The sequence below is a fragment of the Peromyscus eremicus genome, chromosome 19 (assembly GCF_949786415.1).
Source record: "Peromyscus eremicus chromosome 19, PerEre_H2_v1, whole genome shotgun sequence".
In the NCBI taxonomy this organism is placed as follows: domain Eukaryota; kingdom Metazoa; phylum Chordata; class Mammalia; order Rodentia; family Cricetidae; genus Peromyscus; species Peromyscus eremicus.
The window spans coordinates 75,897,765-75,922,692 of NC_081435.1; the positions used below are offsets into that span (position 1 = coordinate 75,897,765).

The 24,928-nt window shown below is 36.0% G+C and overlaps 1 protein-coding gene across 1 annotated transcript in view; it reads left to right on the forward strand.

Annotated features, from left to right (window-relative positions):
• Positions 1-24,928, forward strand: part of Rttn (rotatin) — a 174,153-nt gene that overhangs the window by 57,753 nt on the left and 91,472 nt on the right. Inside the window, exons 22-29 of the mRNA XM_059246168.1 lie at positions 3,527-3,623; positions 4,391-4,456; positions 7,708-7,896; positions 8,433-8,672; positions 12,838-12,982; positions 18,007-18,161; positions 19,151-19,370; positions 24,783-24,911. Coding sequence (XP_059102151.1) covers positions 3,527-3,623; positions 4,391-4,456; positions 7,708-7,896; positions 8,433-8,672; positions 12,838-12,982; positions 18,007-18,161; positions 19,151-19,370; positions 24,783-24,911 — 1,241 coding nt within the window. The remainder of the gene's footprint in view (positions 1-3,526; positions 3,624-4,390; positions 4,457-7,707; positions 7,897-8,432; positions 8,673-12,837; positions 12,983-18,006; positions 18,162-19,150; positions 19,371-24,782; positions 24,912-24,928) is intronic.

The following is a 24,928-nucleotide window of genomic DNA, read 5'->3' on the forward strand; positions in this document are numbered from 1 at the left end:
AAGTGGAACACAGTCCCTTTAGGCCCTGTCAGGGCTGCCGCCTGTTCCAGCCTAGAGGCTGTCTCTTGTCTAGCTGCAGTCAGGTTCACAGCTAACTTGACCATCACAGTGTTCTACAGCACTTTGTTTCCTACAATATTACCTCATTTTTTAAATTATTCTAAAGAGGGGTTTTGATCAAATACCTCAATATTTTGTGACCTGTTAGTCATTGGTAAGATAGATGAGATTTATATTAAAATACGTATTATAAAATAATTTTATTTTAGCATTTTCCCCTCGATGGTAATCTACTTACAAAGTGAGTAGGACACAGTATATTTAAGAAACATTTGTTAATGTCTAAACCAGGTAAAAAGACTCATTTTTAAGGTCATAAAATTTGAAGTGGAGTGTGAAATTTTTTATAGCTCTTTACGGAGTGATCACCTGAAAGAATTGCAAGTATACATTTCTGATTTTATTTCTTTCCTTCTAAAACATTTATTCATTCTTTTATTTGTTCTTTTCTTTTTAAAATTTATTTTTTGAGATAGGGTATTGCTGTGTAGCCCTTTCTGGCTAGAACTTGCTGTATAGACCGAGTTGGTCTTAAACTTGTAGTGATCAGCCTGTCTCTACCTTCTGAGTACTGGCATTGCAGGTGTGTTCCATGGTGTCTAGCTTCCAGTTTCCTTTATTCATGTTGGTAATTATCTTATTAATCGCATTTAATTGCATTTAATCTGCCATTTACTCATATTCATTTAAATTATTCCAATATGGCATTTATGAGTACTTAGCAGATACTACAGCACTTTTACATGTGTGAGATGGTGTTTGGACTCAAGCTCAGGTCATGTGTGTGCTAGACTACTGCTGCACCAGTGAGCCACACTCCCGGCTTGCAAAAGCACTTCGCATGGTGACATAAGCTGTATCCTTGTGGCATTTTTAGCAATTGTTCTCTCTCATACATATGCAGGGAAAATATCATTTTTAAATGAGTTACTCTGCCAGGAAAATTCATTCCTCTGTGAACATTTGTGGAGCACATACTATGTTCTGGGTGCAGTGGTAGGCCCTTTTGTTAGAGCTATAAGCATGGCAAATGGACTGTCAGGGAGTCAGAGACTTTGACAAATAATTATAAATACAGCCTAATACCTGAAGTGGGATTCCTGGTACCAGAGGAAGTGCTGAATGTATTAGTGTTAGGAAAGTATTAGATAATGCTTCTAGGAAATGATATTTAAGCTGGGATTTGAGAATTGCATGGGAGTTCATATAGACATGACTAATTTACTGATAGAGCAAGAAGTTATGTTTGATATGTTAGTTTGTTAGGGACAATGGGATTTGAAGGAGTGTAGATACGGGGAATGTGGGATGATATAAACAGGGCAGTTCATGCAAGATCCGATAAGTCTTAATAAACAGGAGAGAGGAGCTATATGAGGTTGTTAAATGAGAATATGTATTTTAGAGATTATTCTGTTCTATCATGGAAAATTGATTGACAGGCTTTAATATTAAATAATCTTGCAAAACTCTGAATTGTAAACTTGCTATGACAGACTCCTATACTGTATTTTAGGGATAGAAACAAACTTAGTATTTGTTATATCATTACAGAGGGAGGAAATTGAGGTCTCAGAGAATTTAGGGACTTGGTCATAGCCATAACTAGATATGTGTTAGAGGTAGAACTCTAACTTCTTTATTGTTTTTTTTCAATGATGACAAAGTTATATATCCCCATTGCAAAATTCCAGACAGTATAGAGCTATACATAATAAAATTCTATAGGTTTTCATCATCTGCTTTTTAAATATCCTCAAAGAAGAATGTTATATTCTTATTTCATTTGCCATATTACTGAATATTAGTTTCAGGTTTTTTTTATTGTCAGAAAATTATTTGTCTGTCATCTTGTGCATATACTGTCCTTAGAACTGCTGCCCTCACTGTGGAGTATGGGTAAGTTCCTCTCCAGCTTGTAGATAAAAATAATGGTTCATATAGGTTATAGAATAATAGGGATGGGAAAATGAGGCTGTTGGGGAGGAGCTAGCCAAAATAAAGTATGCATGAAGAAGTTTTTCTACCTGAGTAAAAAATAAAATGAGTGAGCGTAGTACAACACATGTGATGTGAGAACTGGCTGGGGGGAGCGTGGCAACTAAAGGTTTAAGCAGATATGGGGCAGGGGCGTGGGAGAAAGAAGGGAGGGGGTTAGAGGAATGAAGTGTATGAAGAATCTGTATGAAGCTCCTCTGGCTTGTAAGCTATTTAAAAGTGTAACAAGAAAGGAGCTTCTGTTGTACTTGAAACCTGTAATAAGCTTGAAATTTTGTGGGTAACTTAAGGTAAGGATCTAAATCTGTCTTAACCCCACACCGTAGCCAGTCGTAGTCCAGAAATTTCTTATGTTTTTAAATACTCCAAACCATTCTGAACCATTATGTCCCTGCTGAGTGGAAATGTCTGTTTACTGTTAGTTCACTTCTATGTGACTCTTATTTCTTTAGTTTTTAGATTGTATTTTTAGTCATGCTAATTACTTATTTATTTGTTTGTTTGTTGTTGTTTTGTTTTTTTAGTGTTTTCAAGACAGGGTTTCTCTGTGTAGCCCTGACTGTCCTGGAACTCACTCTGTAGATCAGGGTAGCCTCAAACACACAGAGATCTGCCTGCTTCTGCCTCCTGAGTGCTGGGATTAAAGGTGTGCGACACCACCACCTAGCTTATCTTTTCTTACACTTAGGAAAACTGTATTTTTAAAATATGGATTTCCTGTTTGTGCTTCTATAAATTTGCAGATTCTGTGTTGTTATTATTCCTATGTGATGGTACAGCTACTCTTCCAGTTTGTTTAGACCTTCTTAGTTTTCAAACAGTGAAAAAACTATACCATTGGAAATGTTACAGAAGTAGATGAAGCTTTTTTATGTTAAAGGACTTGACTAGGTTTCTGAACTAGTATGTGGTGGAGCTAGTGTTATTGCCTGTTAACTCAGAAGATGTCTTTTTTCTATGTCCTCTCATAATAATAAACAAAAAGCAGAATAACATAGCATAAACACAGTGTTTTAGCATGAAGTCTGAGCTAGGACCATGTTTGTTGTTAGGATCCAAAAATTATAAAGGATCTTTAGTGGGAAAATTTGAGCTAGAAATATGTGTCTTGACAAAGCATCTGTTGAAGCTGGATCACTTTGCTGAGATTGCCTGCCTCTGGACAGTGTTTGGTGAGCGGGTCTGCATATGTGGCTCTTGGACCAGTAGTGTCAGCATTTTCTGGGAACTTGTTATAACGAGATGTACATTACATATATAGACTGAGAAACTGTTTTATATGTCCCCCTGGTAATTCTCACACGTACGATAGCTTGAGAGACACTAAAACACTTTTTAATGATACCAGTTCTTCTGGGTTAATGCTGTATTTCTCTTTCTTTCAAGTTAAGACATTTTTAAAGCTGAAGTTCATTCTTTCTAGAAGTAAAAATATTTTATGAAGTTGCATTCCTTTTTCCTTCCTCAGTTTCCTTGATATTTCATGAAGATTGTACTGTGGTGACTGAAGTCGGGGCGTTGTTTTGTCTTCTCTTGTTTGATGAGGTATCAAGAATGGATACATGGTGAGATATAAAGATTTCTATTTGTTTTTACCCTGGCTCATCTAAGGTCTGTTGTACCCCTACAGCAGTGCATTGAGTTCTTTTGACTTAAAGCTTTCCATTCTGTACACATGTGTTGATGCTTTTTGGTTTGAATAAGTGGTATTTAAAAACCCATGAGTTCAAAAAGTCACCCTGAATTATATTTTTGAGCATAACTAAGTATAAATTTAAAATAATTATTACAGTGATTTTTGTCTTGGATATGTTTTTAGTACATGTTTTCAGCTTTGTGTACTTTAAGATTATTATTTAAAAAGTATAAAATATTTAGAATGATAGTCTTTGATTAAAATGACCTTAAGAAGTATCAGTGGGGCTGGTGCACACTTTTAATCCCAACATTCATAAAGCAGTGGCAGGAAGATCTCTTTGAGTCCAAGTCAGACCTGATGTACAGAATGAGTTCCAGGACAGCTAGGGATGTTACACAGAGAAAAGCTGTCTCAACAAAACAAAACAAAACAAAACAAAACAAAACAAAAACAAAAAAACACCAAAAAAAAAAAAAAAAAGCATCATCATCGGTGGGAGGGGCCACAGGATTCACTTGCTGCTGTGTCCACTCTGTTATATGAGTCTTTATATCAGTTCAGGTGGTGGCAAGCACTTGACTACACTGAATGTTGGTTAGACTCAGTTACACAGTTATGCACTGTCCAAGGGTGGATGGGTTGTACTGCACAGAACTTTGGCCCACTCAGTTTCCCCCCCTTCCCCTTTTACAGGTCTGTTGATCCTTGTAATAAACCTTTGCCTTCGGTCTTCAGTCTGCCTGTTTCAGTCTTCAGGAGGTAAGGGATTGATTTATCTTATTTTCATGAATGACAAACTATTGCTATACAAATTACAGGAGAGCTGAAAGAACCGCAGTGTGTTTGTGCTCCCTCCAGTCTTGAGTCATCGCTGCCAGCATTGTTAGCAGTTGCTCACATGCTATCTCTTTCTCCATATATTGTCTTTATTTTCAACCATTTGAGAATAAGCTTTTCACTTTTTAAAAATGCAGAGTACAATCAAGATCATGTACTGAATTTAATTTATGTCTATTTAGGACTTGAAAATATGTAAGTCATTTTTCTTTTTTGTATAATATATATGAAATTTATATACAGCCCTTTTATTTTTTTCTCAGTAAACACATCTGTAAAAATACTATGAAGATAAAGATGTAGCTGTTGCTTCTAGTTTAGAAACCCCTTCTATTTTCCTTGGTTACTTTTTACTACTCCAAAATGTAATCCTGTTTTAATTTCTATCACTATAGCTTATTTTTGATGGCTTTTGAAGATTATCAACATAGTGCATTCTTACATTTTGTTTATTTTATTCAACTTGGAAGGATTTGCTTATGTCATTTCATGAAGTATTATTTTTATTTATAGTTTTATTTAACCATATTAGCTCTAAGTTTAATATTTTTCATATTTCTCCTGCTTGATGCTTGAATTCTCTTATATGTTTGAATGGACTTGAAAGATTTTTGCTAGTACTTATTTAAAACTTCTTTTTAATTCATATAAGTGTAAAGACTTGATTCCAGAATAAGGTAGCACTGAGGACCTGAGGTTCAGATGTTCCTCCGCGGTGGTGTGGGCAGCAGCTCCTAGCGGCTGGCATGAAAGGGAAAGGACAGGGTTTGGCTGGTCAGGGTGGAAGCACCCTAGTCCAAGGTTAGGGCAGCTTCTGGTTGAAGTCTAGTTTAGATTTAGGTCTGTATTATGCAGTGATTTTTTTTCTTGAATAAACACTATTACTTTTAAAGTTCTTATCTGATAACTTCACCATTTGGAGTATCAGTGATCTACTGCCCAGCTTTAAATGTCATTTTGTATTAGTCAGCTTCATAGCAATATAATAAAATATTTGATATAATTAACTTAAAAGCGAAAGGTTTACTTTGGCTACTGTTTTGGAAGGGTGGTATAATATTGGGGTCAGCTTTGCATTGAGCCTCTAGTGAGGGCGTCACATCACTGCAGAAAGTTCAACAGTGCAGAACCACCTACCATGTGAACCAGAGAGCTGTGAAGCAGGAAACTGGAGTCTCAAGGTCCTTTTTGAGGAAATACCCTCAGCTGACCTAAGGAACTCTGTTGTGGAAATTAGCCCCGCCAATGACCTTGGGGTATCTGGCCTGATAGAGGTGTGGTTTTTCTGGTATGTGAAGAATGTCAGAAGTTGGTATTTGTAGTTTTTATAGGCAATTATTCTGTGTGACATTGCTTTTCATTCATAGCAGTTAGAATTTCCTTGAATGATTTTTATAGAACAATATCTCCATTCCCTCTTTCTCCATTTTTTATTAGGCCTATTCTTGAACTATGTATGGTTATTTCATTAGTGTTGTTGAGCTAATTATGGGTGGTGGTGCTGGTTTTCAGTGAGAGCCATAGTTTTTCTCTGAAGGGGATGCCTTTAGGCCGGTGATTGCCTGATGGTCTTTGTCAGCAATTTTGCATCCATTGATGATACTTTCCGTATAATTATTTCTTTAGGCTTGTTTCTTTTTTACCTCTAGTAAATAACATCCCTCTGCTTGTTTTTCCTTTCTTCTTAGAGTATTACTATGGAACTTCCATAGTTTTGTTTTGTTTTTTTGACTCAGCCTTCTGAGTGCTGAGATCAAGAGGCATGTGTCACCCCATCCAGCTTGGACCATTCACGTTTTAAAATAAAGAATATCATCCATTGTCTTTATTCTTTGAAGTGAGATTATTTCTTGTTTATCTAGTGCTCTTCTGTTTTCTGACATGACTTCACAAATGAGTTAGTGCTTTGTCGTTTTCTGGTGCAGAGATAGTCAAGGCACACAGCCCTCTAGACCAGCAGTCGCTACTAGTCTAAGAAAACCTGTTTTTTTTTTTTTTGTCTTAAAAATACTTATGTTATTTATGTGTATGTGAGAGAAAGAGATTGTGTATTGTGAGAATGCAGTTGCCCGACAAGGCCAGAAGAAGGCATCAGCTTCCCTAGAGCTTCAGTTGCAGGCTTTGGTGACCTGCCTGATGTGGGTGTTGGAAACCTCCTTGGTTTTCTGCAAGAGTAACAAGTGCTCTTAACCACTGAGTCAGCTCTTCAGCCCGGCCTTGGTAGTTTTCAGTGGAAAGTTGCTCTTAAAATGTTTAAATTGCTGTTAAAATATTAGAAGCTATTAAAAGTAGCTTTACTTACTAAATTATATGGTCTAATTTGGATATGAAATTACAGTATTGATTCTTTCATTGGTATGTTGAAAGTGAAAATGAAAGCACGTGTCAGTGGCTCTTATAAACTAAATGCTACAATTGTTTGTATAACATTGGCCATTAATAATGTAAATTAGTGATTTGTGGGTTTAGTTTTTTAAAATTATTTTTAAAAATTTATTTTATTTTATTTTTTGCTGGTGAACCTAGACAAGAATTTGATAACTGAACTATAGCCCCAGTCTACTGGAGTATGTTGCATTATTAAAACTATACTTAACATTTTTAATGTATTAGGTGTGACTGTCTTGCTAAAACACTGTTAAATTAGCTTGGGTTCATTTAAGAGACATTGGTATTGAATTTCTTCATGTATCTAGAAATACTTACGGAATCTTGAGTTTATTGATCAGTGTGTTCTTAAGGGAAGACAGTAAGTGGAGCTCAGTCACTTAGTGACTTTGATCATGGACAAGTCTGTAGCTCCCTTTTGTCCATCTGTGCAGTGGATGCCATAGCAACACCCACGTAACTGGAGAGATGGTGGTTTCAATGTTTGTCTGGAAGTCAGCCTTCGTGTTTTAGCCAAGCATCTTTAATGCTTAATTTACTGTAGTCACTGTTGCTGACTTCAAGGAGCACTAGCTATCTCTGCAACAATCCTAATGTATAGAATGTAGCAATTCATCAAGGAGGAATAATGAAGTTTTTTGGAATGTGGAGGAAAGTGAAAGAATAATTAAGATATTATATAAAATGTGATAAAGAGTCACAAAACTAGCTCTCACTTTTTGCCCATTACTTGAGTCCTATTTAAAAAATTACAGTGTGCAATTATTTAAATTCTTTTTCTTTAGGTATCATTTACCAGTTCATGTGATCGGGCACCATGCTGTGAGTCCTTACTCAATAGTTTTGCCGTTGTCTGCTGAGTGCTTGGCCTTGAAGCCTGTGTCCGATATGCTAAGAATAGCTTGGAACCTGGCATGGTATCATGGGAGTGATAATCTACTGAAACAAATGACCTCTGAAGCTAAAATTCAAGAGTAAGTAGTTATATTAAGGTAAATTACATGAAATCAATTAGGCTTCACCTTTTCTGTAGATTAAAAGCTTTTTTGCTTGATATTATCAACTGATTCCAACTTTATTATATTTTCACTTTTTTTAGATATATGCCGATTAAAAATTATATAAAGCCATTTAAGCTAGAAAGGATTGTATTCTATGCTGTCTTAGGAACTATATAGTGTTTATTCAGTTAATAGATGTACTTAAAGGTGCTGTGACATTAAAGCTCAGAAAGTATACCTGAGAATGTTCCTACTTCTAGATGTCTTAATTGTCCCACAGGAATAATACTATATTAGTGTGTCATTGATAGGGAGGAAGAAGTTAGTATCCACAGTTTGAATGCTGATGTAAAACTATGACATTGATGGATTTATATGTCAGTTTTCATTAACCGTAAGTTAGCCTTTAATGAAAAGCAAATGAAGACAAAAAGAATTTTTGAGAGAGGTTTATGATAGAAATAAACCTGGGATTATGTTCTTTTTAAATTTTTTTCTTTTATGCTTAGATTTTTAGATGTATTGCAGCTATCCACAGAAGATATCCTTACACTGAGGATCACATACACAGCTAGTGGGCTGCAAGACTGCTTTCACTCCATTGTTCAGGCTGGAGGCCACAGGGATGTGAGGGCTGCTATCACCAGGATGAGTTTTTATCTTTTGAATGACAAACTGTCTTTGAAGGATGACATTGGTCCATGTGGGATTACGTTAAAATCCTTGGCTTGGCACACTGTGCTAAACAGGTTAGTGTAAGTTTAAGACTGCTCGTTTGAAAGACCTAATTTGAATTATGTTTAGGATCATCGTCAAACCTTTGAAGAGCAGAGTATGTATTTGTACAGTTGTTATCATGAGAGAAATGCTTTTTATAGAAGGAAAAACTCCAGGATAGTTTGTTATCTATGATAAATAATAACAGAAGAGAGGAACTTGACCTTAGTCCTGACGTTCCTAAAGGGGTTATTTATAAACTTAACACAATTTATTTATTAATCTAGCTTAGAAAATTTTATCTCACAAAAGTAAATAATCAGGATACCACGTGGATGAACCACACTGAGTGTTTATTCCTGTCCATATTGTAACTGAACTGAGGCATTAGTAGATTGACAAATAGCTTTGCTACACCTGCTACTGGATGTTTTGTTTTGTCTGCATTTTCTTCTCAAAGAAATGATTTCATATTTCTTTCTGATCAAATTTCATAAAGTTAATGACCATGTGGTTGTCTTTTGATAATTATTAGAAAGATTCTAACTTGTAAATTTCAAATGTTGAACTGGTAGCAGATGGCTACATTTGAAACAAGACTAAGACTGAGAAGCCCTCCCTGCAAACAGTTTTTCATTTATCGTGCACATGAGTAGTGTAAATGTGTAACTTTCTGAATAGACACAGTGTATAACTTTCACAATGATAGGTCATATGAGTTTGTAAATGTGAATTTCTCTAGTTCATTGTTAAGGCTGTAATTATAACTAAGCCTCTCCAGTGGTATGCCAAACCAGCTCGTGAGATAGCTTTGCTGAAGAGCTGATGGCTTGATTTACGGTATTTTCAAATTAGTTATATGAAAAAATAACTATATGAAGTATAATTTCATATATTGTTAACATATGAATTATATGAAAAGTAAAGGTAATAAATGTGAAAAATGTCACTTTTTAATTGCTTTACATTTTACTGTCGTCTCTGTTCTTGTGGTTATTTGTAATGAATCTTTTATGGAAGCATTGTTGTATTGTGTGCTCCTGGTACAACTTTTCACAGCCCCCTAGTACACTGTAGCTTAAAACAGGCCACAGTAGGGATATTATACTAGGTAAATTGGCAAACACAGCACATTAGTACTCTGTTTTATCAGACTACTCCTTTTACATATGCCACCTTAAGCATGTACAAACTTTGCAGTTTCAATAAATTTGATATATTCTATTTGTCAGAAAATTAAATGGCAAAAGCCATTAATATATCTTGACTTCATTGTAGACACTAGATTTTCTTTTGTGCATTAAAACTCTAATTGTATGCTGTACCAGACTGAAGCAGAGGCTCTCTAATGTACCAGTGGAAGCCTCCAGGTAGTTCAAGTTGTACAGTAGCAGTAACTATAGGTGAGTGTCACATTTATCACATGATGATATTTTTCCATAGCTGTGAATCTGCTGTATCCATGCATTCAACCAACTGTGGATTGAAATACTAAAAAAGATCGGCTGGTCAGATGGCTTAATGGTTAAGAGAATTGCTGTTCTTGCAAAGGACCCGAGCTCATTACCGGCACACATATAGGATGGCTCAAAATTACATATAATTTCAATTTATAGAGATTCCATTCCCTTATCAATCTTATTGGGCACCTGCACACACATGGTGCACATACATACATATAAATAAACAATTCACAGGCTGGAGAGATGGCTCAGTGGTTAAGAGCACTGACTGTTCTTCCAAAGGTCATGAGTTCAGTTCCCAGCAACCACATAGTGGCTCACAACCACCTGTAATGAGATCTGGTGCCCTCTTCTGGCCTGCAGGGACACATGCAAGCAGAACATTGTATACATAATAAGTAAATCTTAAAAAAATATAGAAAAATAAAAAAATAAAAAATTCCCCAAAATAGAAGCATCTGTGATGAAAAGATGTTTTCCGTGTGACTGTTTCCTAAACAATACAGTGTAACAACTGTATGTGTGATATTTACATTATATTGAACAGTCAAAGTTATGTGGAGGTAATAGAGTGCTCATGGGAGGATACCCATAGGTTATTTGTAAATACACTGCTATGCTACAGAAAGGAGTTGAGCACTTGCAGATAATTGTCCTAGGAGCCCAGTTAATGCAGACTGGGCAGTGTCAGAGCCCACAGGGTGATTTTGTCTTGCCATGTATCCGATGAGTCCCCTTCTGTGTTTCCCTGTTAACAGTCCTGCACCTCCAATGTGAGGACCTTTTAAAGAATGACTATTCCATTTTTGGACCTTAACCATAAATTCTTGTTTTGAACTGTTACTTTGTAATTATACCTACTAGTATGTCCTTAAATTTACTCAGAATTAATCATAACTGTATTTGCATGTGACCTCTTTCCAGTTATTTAAGTATAATTTCTTCTAATTTTTCTCCTCACTTGCTCTCAATGTTCTTTAGACTTTTTATTTGTTCATACTTCCTCTATCACCGTGATGTGATGACTTTTAAAAGGGAGGTATTAATGTGGGATGGAGTAGACAAAGAAAAAAGAATATTTTTTTTTCCTTAGTGAATTTAGCAAACATTTGTTTACCTACTAGGTGCTAGGCACTTAGGAAATTTAATAGTAAGCAAAACAAATGTGTTTCCTGTTATCATGGAACTCATGGTGAAGGCAGCAAATAGTGTTACCAATAGTGGGACTGCTCCCAAGGAGGAGACTGGATGAAAAGGTTTCTAATCTCACCCAGGAGGGGCCTAGTGTTTCAGGGGAAGAAGTTTAAGTCAAGGAATGATAGAGGTAAGTACTATAGAAATAGGATAGATGCCAGGCGGAGGATGAAGGCCTTCCATTAGAGAAGAGTACCTTTGAATAACAGAAAGAGAAATTACACTTGGAGTTAAGGGATATGAGAGCTGATACACAATGATGCTATAGGGATGATAGGATTTTGTTGGGTATCATGGAAGATTTCTTGAAATTTTTATGACTTTGACATTTTATTTTGTTAGAATCATTTCTTCATTCTATCTTTAAAAAATAGTTTTCTAATTTTTATTCCTTTAACTCAAGATTTGATGTTTTTTTTTTTCAACTGAATGCCATTTTCTCAAAGTAGACAGTTTAAGTGAAAAGGTGTAATATAGCAATCCCAATATTGTAGCAAATATCACATAACTAACTTTGCCATGGTGATGGACTGCCTGCATTAGCATTTATGTTCTAACACTTAGTAGAAGACCATGAAAAAATTACCTAACTATATCTTTGCCTGACTTTTCTCATTTTAAAAATGGAGCTATCAAGGTTTTGGAAACAAGCTTTTAAAATTGTGGCAAAAGGTCAGTGAGTAGTGGATGCTGTGTGACCTAATTCTTGTTATTGTTATTCAAACAACATATTGATAAACCTCCTTTGGGTGTTTTTAAATAAGCTGTTTTACCAATGTTGCTGAATCTCATTTCTCTTCCCAATTGCCTTTTAAAAATGGTTTTCTAAGCTTTACCTTTTTTTCCCCTACAGAAATTTTCTGGTCTAATAACCTTCTTGCTATCTTACACCAGTGTTTATTTAAGAATCTCAGAAAGTTGGTTTGGCTTCTGTTATTCTTAAAAAGAGATTCTTCCTAAGCCTCCTTTGAGCTTGTTGCAAAAATCTAGTAACTTCTTTGCAAGATTGTGTATGTGTGTGGTCCCCCCTCTTCTTTCTTGATTTTCCCACCTTGATTTTCCAAATAGTCAGACTTGGATTTGAAATCATAATTCTTATCAGTGATGCCTGCCACTGCCAGTTTGAAAATGCACAAGCAGAGCGAGTGTTTTCCTCCCGGCATCCCCTTTGGCACTTTTCTTGAAGTTTCTATTTTAATTTTGGCAATCCTGGGTGAACCTGGAGTTCCATACATGGGAGGCAAGTGCTTGACCACGGAGCCTCAGCCTCTGTTGAGCTTGCGCTTTTTCTTACCGAAGTACTTCTCACTTCGTTTTCTTTCATCACTAACTTCACCACATTTTTCTCCACCATGGCTGATGTTTTGGGAGGCAAATGGCTTTCCTTCATCTGTGCATTTCCCAGTACTCTAGATAAGCATCTGGAGTCTTACCTTAGAAAATTTGTGCTTGTGTTGACTTCACATACTTGATAAACAGTGATGACGTGTGCATTTTTAAGAGCTGGAAATCATGATTACTGTCTGTTTCTAAAATACAGGTTTTTACAAGTGCTTCCTGCTTGCACTGAAGATGAGAAACTGCTAATAGACATCATACATTTTTTGAATAAGTTAATAAAGGAACAAAGAAAAAATCCATCAATAGGACTTTTACAGTGGATTCTAGAGTTACTTCTTAGGCATGTAAGTGTGTTCAAAGAATTTAAACTTTTGTTTGGGAAGGAACTTGCTTGGAAAAACCTCATATGTAAAAGAATGTTTTTATAACATGTGTTTAATAAAATAATTCTTACCTTGTGGTGAATGCTAATTGCAGTGTGGCCTCTCTGATATGATTGACTGTTTTTTTCAATGGGCATTCCATAGAGTGAGTGAGACCTTGCATTTTGATGTTTAATAAATCCAGTTCTGTTTGTGAGGTTTTTGGTGTATTTTAGTTTTTTTAATGTTAGTGAATTTTAGAAAGTTTTTATGTAATTTTGGGAATTTCATACAATATATTTTTATCATATTTTTCCCTGCCCTTACCACTTCCAGATCTTACCCCACCTCTCTACTCACCCAACCTCGTATTCTATCTTTTAAAAAACACTAAAACCCAAATAAACAACCAAAAGAAGCGTACACACACACACATACACACACACACACACACTCTTACACATACACACACACACTCTTACACATACACATACACACACAAACCACACCACACCAAAATCACATGGAATCCTATATATGTTGGCCACCATTTCTGAGCATGGGGAATGCCCTGGAGTGTGGCTGATACACCCAGTGTCTTTCTGTTGTGAAAAAAGAAAACAAACAAACAAAAAAACTAACTTCCCTTCTCCCAGCAGCTAACAATTGCACATAGCTTCTGGGTAGTGGTGGGACTTTGTGTGCTACAGAGTCTCTCACTTTCTGTGATTGTCCAGTTGTGGGTCTGTATGTTCATTACCATCTATTGCAAGAAGAAGCTTCTCTGATGAGGGCTGAGAGATGCACTGATTTCTGGGTATAACAGTATGTCATTAGGAGTGATTTTATTGCTTTGTGCATTTAGCAAGGTAATAGTAGTAGGTTTTCCCGTAGGGCCTATGACCAATCTAGTGTCAGGCCTGATTCCATATCATGAAGCATGCCCTTAGTCCAGTTTAAAACAAATAAAGTTGTTAGTTACTCCTGTAACGTTTGTGCCACTGTTGTGCCAGTTGGTATATCTTACAGGCAGGGGGCGATTATAACTTGGATGGTTCATAGCTGGCTGAGATTGATGATGACTTTTCTTAGAGCACCTTCCAGAATGGTGAATGCTAGTCTGTAGGGGTGAAGCATCTAGCTGAATTGACCAGCTCTGTTTCTCTATGTTCTGTGACATAAGTATTTGGTGTTTTCAGCAATAGAATGTTGCTTTTAGGTTGTGGACTGTAAAGAGAAATATCAAAATATCAAAAAAGGTAATTGTCTTAGTCAGTGTTCTGTTGCTATGAAGAGACATCATTATCATAGCAACTCTTATAAAATAAAGCATTTAATTCGAGCTTGTTTAAAGTTTCAGAGGTTTTGTCTGTTATCAGCATGACAGGGAGCATAGTGGCATTCAGGCAGGCATCATGGTACTGGAGAAGGAGCTGAGAGTTTTACATCCAGATTCGCAGGCAGCAGGACAAGAGAGCCATGGCCTAGGCGGCTTTGGCTTTTGACACCTCAGAGCCCACTCCAGTGACACACTTCCTCCAGCAGGCCACACCTACTTCAATAAGGCCACACCTCCCTAGCCCCTCTCAAGTAGTACTACTCCCTGATTAAGTTTTCAAATACATGGATCTGTGGGGGCCATTCTTATTCAAACCACCACATTAAGGAAGCCCGAAGGAAGCTTGAAGGATGCCTGAAGACAAAGTAGGAGAGAACTGGGTGAATAGCACTCAGTCCTTACTGTAAGGTACTAAAGGGTTTACTTGTCCAACCTTTACTTGTCTTACATTTAGCTGAATGTTTCTAAGAAACTTGCTAAGGGCGCTAAAGCTAGCTTACTTGTGGTGCTCATGGCTTTGTTCATTTATATATTTCTATGAACTTAGTAAGCCTTTTCAGAAATGAGAAAGTACACAGGAATTAGAGAAGAAGGTCTGGCCTGTTATAGAAGATGGTAGACCTTATAAAAAGGCAAATATGTCTATTATGTTTTGACATATTTACAAAGTTTATAAGAATACCAAGATCTGTATGTCAAAACTTGGAAATTCTAATTGACAGGAATGTTTATATACAACTTAAGTTTTTTTTTAATGTTCTTTAATGTAAACCAGTGAAATCAGGCAGTTTTGCTCATAATTAAATGCCTACTTCTATCTTACTACTGCCTATGAACATTTGTTAATTCAAACACACGTAACTTTAATTTTGCAGTTTGCTTACCTATACTAAAATGGTCATGGTAAAGTATGTTCAAGGTACATGTGCAAGTCCATTTATAAACTATAAATTTGTAGAATTATTGCTGTGCCGTGTTGCAATTTTGTGAGTATGTGCTCATGAATGGGTATATGTGTGTGTTTTTTGAGTTTGTTGTTGTTGGTATTGTGCTGGAAATAACTTACTTTTAGTGAGGTAGAGATGTTTATATACTTGAGGCATTATTTTATTTTATTTTCTACAAATTGCTTCTTGATTTCTTGCTAGTTCTACTCCATAATTGGCTGGCTGCCTTCCTTTATTCATTCCTTTCACTCATTCATGAAGGAAGGAACTTTTCATAAATTAGGGAGACCTTTGAATTACAGATACTTTTGTTATGGTTTGTCATTGATTGTTTGATCGATATGAATGCTTCATCTGGGCAAAGAATATTGATAGGAAGTGAAAGACAAATCCATTAATTTTCAGAGGGTAGACTGGGAACTGTCCTCCTTTGGAATTTTTGCCTTGGGTCTTATCACCACTTTATTATAAGGAACGTATTGTTTGAGAATTCTTTGAGAATATTACCTTACTCTTCTGTATCTTAATATAATGCTATTTTGTTTATCTAGAACTAGCTAATAAGAGCCAATTCAGATTCTTATCAGAATGATTTTTTAAATGAAAATTCATAAAAGTGGGGCTGTAATTTAATTTTTTTCCTTCTTTTGGGGATGCTTCTCAGAACTACTTTTTTGTTGACTTTCTTGTAACGTGCCCTGGTGCCATAGTTCACTGAAATCATTGCACACCCTTCAGGCACAGACTGTTGATGAGTGTGAAGTTAGGTGTATGTGCCCAAAGAAAATGAGCCATTGCTGTACAAATGTTTGGCTCCCTAGAGGTCAGCAGTGACAAATGAAGGCTCAAGTAGTTAGTTTAAAATGAGGATAGAATACTAATATGAAAAGACAGAAGTTTGAGGTGTGAGAGATTAAGCAGCTGCAATCAGAAGACATCAGCAGAACCATCCTCCCTGTTCCCTCTTGTACTTTTCTTGTGTTTTAGAAGTGATACTGTTAAAGTTCACTGGATTTGAATGTTAACATGTGCATTGATGATACAGAAGGAGAAAAGTCGCAGCATTCGGCAAGCAGGAACAGCTTTGTAGTTGGATTGAGTCTTTGGGCAAATCTTACTTTTAGATAAATACTTCATATCATTATGGCAGTCAGTGATTTCTGTTTAATTTTTACTTGTACATCAGAATAAATGTTTCCTTATTGTTACGTATAGACATTTGAGAATCTTAGTATGAATAGGTTGTTTATTTTACCACTACTTATAAGAGTCAGTTGGCGTATATGTGTGAGTCGCCCTTTAGACTATGATCCTATAGAAAATATATTGATTTTTTTAAATAACCCAGGTGTGTGCCCTGATTCTTTTATTCATGGGAGAAAATGGATTTGTCAGCTATGTTTTAGGTAATTTTAATTGTCCCATGGGTATTTTTTACTTAAGATAAAATAAAAAGCTTGAAAAAAAGCACTGCTTAGGTATAAAGTATAGCAATGTAAATTAGAACCAAGACAGCCCTCCCCAGGTCTTTACCAAGGTTTCCACTGATATACTTTTAGACTTACCTATCTGATTTATGTATTTTCAACATACTTTGTAATATAAATATTTTTTATATATTTTTATACAGAGTAGAAGGTTTTTTTCTCTGAATTTCTTTTCGCTAGATGCAATGCAGGCATTTTTAAGTTGAGTTCTTTACACAAAGAATTTAATAAGAGCAGTAGCTACATTAGATTTGATCAATTTGTATGTTATTATATGTACTGGTGATGTGGCAGTGTGCTAAGAATGAGTATTAACTAGATTTGGAGTGTGATGCCTCTTGCTCTGCTTTGTAGGATTTATCCTCTTTTTCTATTGGATTGCCTGTTTGTAATACACATGTGAAGACAGATTTTCTAGTTACTCAGAAAGTTAAATGAAATCTTGTCTTTTCCTCCTTTAGCATGGTGTTTGTAACACCAAAATGATTCTAGCTGTGCCGCTGTCTAATACCTTATAATGTTTTCTACACTCAGTGTTGTTAGAAATAACAGTTTTTCAGTTGGTAAACAGGACAGATTTTATAAAGTGGAAGTTTGATTCACTTCTTTTACTTTCACGTCCTGCTTAGTCATATAAGTCAGTACTCCCCCCCCCCCGCCCCCAGATAATATGGAAAGTTTAAAACTATTGCAGTGGTTTGTCTTGGTGATTTCTTGGCTTACAATTTTTGTATGCGTCCTAATCAGAGGCGTGCACACTCTTTGTTGTGTTCAGGGAAGTTATAAACCTTTGAGTATCCGTAAGTAGTACTATAAGTCATTATGGTTGAGAAACAGTCAGCCATCAAAATGAGGTGTAAAGAAAATAGTAATCAGTAAAGCCAGTGTTTGAATAGTGGATCTTTCACTTGGTTTTGTGTAAAACACATGATTATAATTCACTTTATATTTCTAGTCACAGAAACAAAGAGGGGAGTATGGAGCTATGTGTGATTCCATTCTGCTTGATTTTGTTCTCATTTGTTCCCCTCAGTTCTTTATAATGGATGTACTTTCTTCTTGTTGACATAATACATTAAGACCATGTTGAACTTAGAATGTCTTTATGAATGCAGTTAAAGCCTAGGGCTGCCAATTTTGCTAGTTAGGTAATAACACAGCAACAAAAAACTTATAGGAAGCAACACATATCAATCAGAGAATAAGTATATTTTTAAAATGTTTATGTTTTAGAATCCAAACCCACTGTTAGACCTGCTGGTTCTGACAGAGTCACCAACAGGAGAAGAGGCAGATCACCTCCGGACTGCAGTCAGACAGCAGCTCCAGAAAGAACTGATCGCTCTTCTCAATTCCTTGTTGCTGGTTTTCATCACAGTCACGGACAGGTACCATTGGTGTTGTTTGTCATTTGGGTATCTATAAAGCATACTTTTCTTTGATTTCCAAGACTTCTTAATTCTTTCTTGACTTCTTAGTTCTTTAAGAGGTAAAGGCTATTCACCAGATAGGCTCAATCTGTTTGTGTTTCCGTTACAGCCTGGTTGTAATTTTTTGATTGTCTCTTAATATACTAGACAGTTAGATTTTGGTCCTTTGTCAGGAGTAAGTTGGTATAGCTGTTTTGGCTTTTTTTTTTTTTTCGAGACAGGGTTTCTCTGTGTAGCTCTGGCTATCCTGGAACTCACTCTTGTAGGCCAGGCTGGCCTCAAACTCACCGAGATCCACCTGCCTCTGCCTCCCAAGTGCTGAGATTAAGGGCGTGCGACACCACCACCCAGCAAAATTGTGTTTTTTTAATTTTGGCTTTCTGCCTCACTAGGGTGGCAATGCTAATATCCACTTACATATTATTTTCAGTGTACTTGTTACTTATATTTCTCGTGACTTTACCTTTGTTGATTTTTTTCTATGGGTCCCTTGAAAAACTTATTTTCAGAAGGAATATTTTCTACCATCTTGTCTAATTCATACATTTCTAATGTAATACACTATCATGTAAAGGACCAGACCCCATACTTATTTACCCCAGGAACTCTTGAGGAATGAGGGATAAAAGACTTAGAAATAAAGAGGGAGAGAACCAGAGAGAAAATACCGGATAGACTCGGGTAGGTCTGGATCCTTATCCACCGTCCCAGAACGGTATTCCAAAGGTCTATTTATAACAATGCCAAGGGGTAGAGCAAAAGACCTCCCTCTTGCTAGTTACAGAGTCACTCTTGTAGACCAGGCTGGTACCCAGGCTCGGGGTCCAGTCAAGCTCCCATGCAGTTCTGCTGGGTACAGCCACTAAGAAACCTAGTGGGCTCCAACACCATCAGAAACCTCCTCAGGAGCTAAGACTGTGTGGTTTTCCTCTTTTTTCTATGAACAGGAAATGCTTGGAACTTTTTTATGTCTTCCAAACTCAGCTGTCTCTGAAGCTGCTCCAGTGCCTCCGAGTCACAGATGCTCCTCATTTCTATGGCTTGCCTGCCTTGGAGCGGACCTTAGGAGGGATGGCTCACCTCACTGCTTTCCCCGGGTGGAGTGCACACTCTCCTATCTCAAAGCCACTTGAGATTTGTGGGAAATACTTGTCGGGTCTCCTGGAGGTAAGTTAGAATGACAACTCTAACACCTAGATACTGTTTATTGATTTTTTTTTTTTATTTCCATGCCAGGAACAAATGCAGTATATATTGTTATATTTAAGGTAGATTATAGTACAGTATATGCATAACTTACAATGGTAAAATGTTTTAATTTTTAAACACACATGTCAGGTTATATATGCATACTTTCATCTTGAAGACAAGCTAAGGCTTATCCTAAGTATCTTTATAGAAGTGATTTGTTTTTTACTTACTTCATTTGCCTGCTAACATTTTATTTCCACTTTTCTGGGCGTTGGGGCAGGGTGGGGTGATAGTCATGCATGCCACAGCACAGGTGTGATGATCAGAGAACTTATAGCTGTCCTTTCTCTCCCTGTTCCATGTGAGCCATGAGGTTAAACTTGGTTCACCAAGCTAGGTAACTGCTGAGCCATCTCACCAGCCCTGTGCAAAGTTTTAAATTGTGAAATATAATACATGTCCAGAAAATATGCAAAATTAAATATCCCAGTGAGTTATTCCATAATTAAACCCCACAAGATTGCCCTCAAATCTCCAAATAGAACCTAGCTGACAACTCTGGCAACATCAAACATGTTCCTTTTGGTAACCTTCCCCAAAGGATCTTGATTTCTTGGTGCCCTTTTCCTTTTCTTTCTCATTCTTGATAGTTTTGCTGTTTATCTTGTGTAGGTATACAAAATGTTTTCTGAATTTTTTTAAATGTGCAATGGAATCATTTGCTTAGATCGGTTTCATTCAACAATATCCTTAGAAAATTTATTCATTTTGTTGCTTATAGGTGGAGTTTAATTTTTTTTATAGTAATCTACATACTGCCACAGTGAATTACATTTAGTGTTCTGGAGGGGCCCCAAAACAGCTTGACCACTCAGCTGCCATGACAGGCTCAGGGGCCCAGACACAGCTTCCATGACAGGCTTCCTGGGAGGCAACACCCAGATCCAGGAAAAGCCTTAAGCTGACACCATCCAGGGATTCACCTAGGGATGGGGAAGTACCTGACCTCCCAAACATTCCAACCATTAGATAAGGTGGCCAGATGTCCTTGAGCCTAGTACCAAGATACCCCTCCCACCCTGCCTGGGCTTAGGGCTCTCTGCTCACTGCTATGTCAGACAGACAGAGGGACCAAGCCCCAGAGCTTGAAATAAAGGCTCTTTGCTTTTATATACAGGATTCAGTCTCCATGGTCTTTTGGGGGTCCCTGAGATCTGGGCATAACAGTGTTTTGATTTTAGTGTTGCTATGAACATTTTTGCCTTTTGGTGAAAATGAGGATGTTATACATATTTAAAAAAAATTTTTCATTCATGTTTATTTATGAAAATTTAATCTTTATTTATTGGCTCTACCCATTAACCTTGTTTCCAGTTTCTAAGCAAATGCCTTTAATTCTTCACTTATTGATAGATTTTGTTTATGAAATCATTCAGGCCTGGAATGTTCTATTTGGGAAGATTATGTTATGAGTTGTGTTTTTAGTAGATCTATAATTAGACTATTTTTTGTTTGTCTTATTATGTTATATTTTTCCAGAATTAAAAGTTTTCTTTATCTGTATTTTCAAAACCATTATCTAAAAATTATTCATCTCTTAAATGTCTACTGCATCTATAGTTCTTGCTATCCAGATATAAATTATTCTTTCTCCGTTTTTCTTTCATTATCTCACCGGTGATAACGTGTTTTTAGTGTTATAGAGGAATGACCCATCATCTCCTTGGTTCCTCTTTGTAGTGCTTTCCCTATTGATTTTATACACTTATAAAAAGTGCCGACTTACCAGTGCTTTTAGGTATGGTCTTACTTCACTAATTTCTGCCCCTCCCCCCAGCTTTTCTTAAATAAGTTTTTTGTTTCAGTAGATTAGAAGCATGGCATTAATTATATTCCACAATCATCATTTGGCTCAAAGTATTTCAAGTATGATGTAATTAATTTAACGAGGATATGGTTATGCAAGGTTTTCAGAGAACAGTGTTGCTGTGGGTACTGGCAGCCTTGCATGCCCAACTGATGGAAGTCTTAGCAGAATTTTCTGAGATTGTTCTGGAATTTGAAAGCCTAGGTGAAACTTGAACCTAATTAGTCTTATAAATAAAAACCAGAGTGAAATATCAGGGTAATAACCTGAAAGATGGAGAAGCAGAGGAGCAGCCACCAGTGACTTCTTACCTCTTAGATCCTCAGACCTAGAAAGGGCTGAGATCCGCCCCACCTTATCACTTCCTCTCTCCAGCTCCCTAGTGCTGGGATTAAAGGTGGTGAGCCAGCACCGCCCAGCTTCTACAGTTTACTAGTGGCTAGGGGCCTTCTGATCTCCAGGCAAGCTTTATTTGTCAGAACATAAACAAAGCATCCCACAACTCCAGGCAAGCTTTATTTGTTAGAACACAAATAAAATATTCCACAACACCCAGGAGTCTCCAGGGCTCTAACTGACAGGAGGTTGATTCTCATGCACTTTCACTATTAGAAGCTGGCTATGAACTTCTAACCTTAATGTTGTTTTTAATAGTTAGATATATTTTATTTTATACTTATGATTTCAATTTTTTTATCTTTAGGATTTTATACAATGTATTTTGATTCTGTTTGCCCTGTCCCCAAATTTCTTCCTTCTCCTTCTCTACCTATCCAACTTTTTGCCCTCCTTTTATTTTTTAAACTGATGTGCTGAAAGCCCACATCCATGTTAAGAATTTTGATAATCTTACATTTTGAGTGTTTTTCTGTTTTCTTTTTTTTTTCAGCTTGAATTTTCTGTTATATTTGGCTGCTCACTCAGAGCTTTTCAGCAAAGACTATTTGGCAGTTTCCATCTTTTATGGATAGCAGTTAGTACATAGAATTTAAGGTTTAACTTGCTTCATTACTTTAATAAGCCTTTTTTCTTTCTCATAGCTTTGTTATAAATATTGTTTGCTGGTCTGTAGATGACCATTTACCTATAGAAACTTACATATGCCAATATTATTCAGTACATAATCTTTTAAATACATCGTATTTTCTTTGTTTTACATATTTCATTGTTAGCTTGTGAGACCTGTCCTTGGACCATTTCCACTCCTCAGTGGCTGTTTGAATGCTTAGGACAATGATTGTTATCTACAGTTTGTTATTCTCTAAAATTATGTTCTGTTTTTTAAAAAACAGACTTGGAAGTGCTAAGTTTTTTCAGAAATACTATAAAATTCAGTACAAATTTTACTATAGCCTCCTTAATAAAATACAGTTTTTCTTAATTATATACATCAAAAGAGATATAATGTAAGCTTTCTCATTAATTATTCCATGCTATAAGGTGTTTGTGATCAGAAGTATATGATTATTTTACACAGGTATATTACCTAAAGAATTGGTTATAATACTTTTTTGAAAGTTAACTTTACTCGTGGTAAACTTAACCTGCAGGTACCTAATTTGCACTATTAATTAAAGTATGTTTTTTAATTAAAACCATATGTGATTTTTATGGTATATATCTTCTTTTATTTATTTTTAATTACATTTATACATGTGTGTGATGTTCGTGTGTAGAAGTGCAGAGAGAGTTCAGATCCTCTGCAGTTACAGAAGCTGCCTGATGTTGACCACAGGTTCTGGAAGTCGACCACGGAGATATCTCTCCAGCACCGCTGTGCGTCTCTTTAAAACAAACCTATAATTTTTTTTTTTTCGGATCATGGATATGTAAGGAATTACAGTTTGAAGAGAAGCTCAATGTTCCCTTTATATTTGGAAACTGTCAAATGTACTTTTGTCTTTAAGATTATGTAAGAAAGATTTCTGATCACAGGTCTCCTTCAAATTCTAGAAATCAAAATTAACTATTCGTGATATTGATGAATAAAGTGTTTAATTCTAAGTAACAAATCCAGTCAGAAAACAATAACTTCAGAGTTCAGTATCTTGAGATAATGAACATTAGCAGAGTGTCTGAACCAAGAAATAGATAAAAAGATTCCCTATTTTCTAATGTTTCATAGTTATGAAAAATTTGACTAATAAGTCCTGATTTGGAATAAACAGGTGTTTGTTTAATGCTCAATTGAAAATAAGGAGGAAAACATGTATGTCTTTATATTCCCTGATAGGAAGTTAATGTCAAGAAGTCACTTTTGTTAGAATTTGTAGCTGAGTTACATTTATACTAGGACCTTCTGCTTAGTTAATCAGGTGAATGGGTACTGTTATCATATACTGTCTAAACTCTCATTATTTGATTAATGGTTCCTCTGTAACTGAAGCCAATTTCTTTTAAGAGATCCATACTCCCAATATCAAGTCTTACTGTTTCTATAGAGCAGATCTGTTATTTGCCTTTTACATATATATGTTACATATTTGTAATATATGTTATACATGTGATTTCCTTTGCTGCATGAGTTGAAGAAACAAAAAAACAAAACAAAACAAAACAAAAAAACAAAACAAAACAAAACAAAAAACCCTGAAGGAATCCCAGGAGGTGAGGCGGGAAGGTCCATGCAGAGGTTTACCATGAACAGAGCAGTGAGGCCTTAACCAGCATTTACAGTTGTGTTGGTGCCAGAATTTACAGCAGAATTTCCCTTCAAATGTATGGGGCCTAAGTACAGCATCCTTTGAAAAAATATTGAGTAGGAACTAGAAATATTTTTTGTCTGACTGAATTTTTAAATTTTAAGTTGATAATCTATAAAGAGTTACTTTTTGCAATCTCTTCACAGTGAGTTACCAAGCCCCTGTGTGGGGATCAATGTGTGATCCATACAGAAATGCTTCAAAACAATTGCCACATAATTGAGAGAGTTTTCTAATCAGGAATCAAGACTTTCCTAATGTAGTTGCTTAGTTAAGAGTATCTCTTCACAAGAGAACTACTACTGTGTTGTTCCTGTTGGAGAAGTGTCAGAGCTCTCTGATGTGTGGGAAAGAAGCAAAATGAGGACAAGTTTTTAAATAATAAGCGTATTCTCAAATGAGCAATAGAAATCTAAGATGACTCAGAAGTAAAGAAAATTTCTATTTGCATTTAACAAAGTTTAGCATAACCCTGGTAGTGAATGAGTTTTGTAGAGCTAGTAATTTTGCATATACTTTTCAACTACACTTTAAAAATTTCTTTTAAATGCTGTAGCACTTAAAATATTATATTCATGTTATAAATCTGAAAATTTTTCTAGGAAGGTACTAAATAAACAATCTTTGAACCAATCCCAAAGTTGAAAACATTTAAAAACATTTTTTAACTGTGGTAAAATTTACCACTCTAGTCACTATTAAATGAATTAATAGGACTGTTATAAATTTATGTGGCTGATGTTTGGTTAGCTAAGATGCTTACTGTTATGTACACTTAAGAGGAAAATCACCGTAAAATTTCATATGTTTGCTTTCTAGGTCATTACTTCGTTTTATGTGGAACGTGGAGGAAATGCTATGTCCTTCATGGGCAAAGGTGTTACGAAGAGCACAGTTCTTTGCTTACTTCACTTATCCCATGAGATGATGGCCCAGGCACCAAGCTCGGTAAGAAGAACACAAGC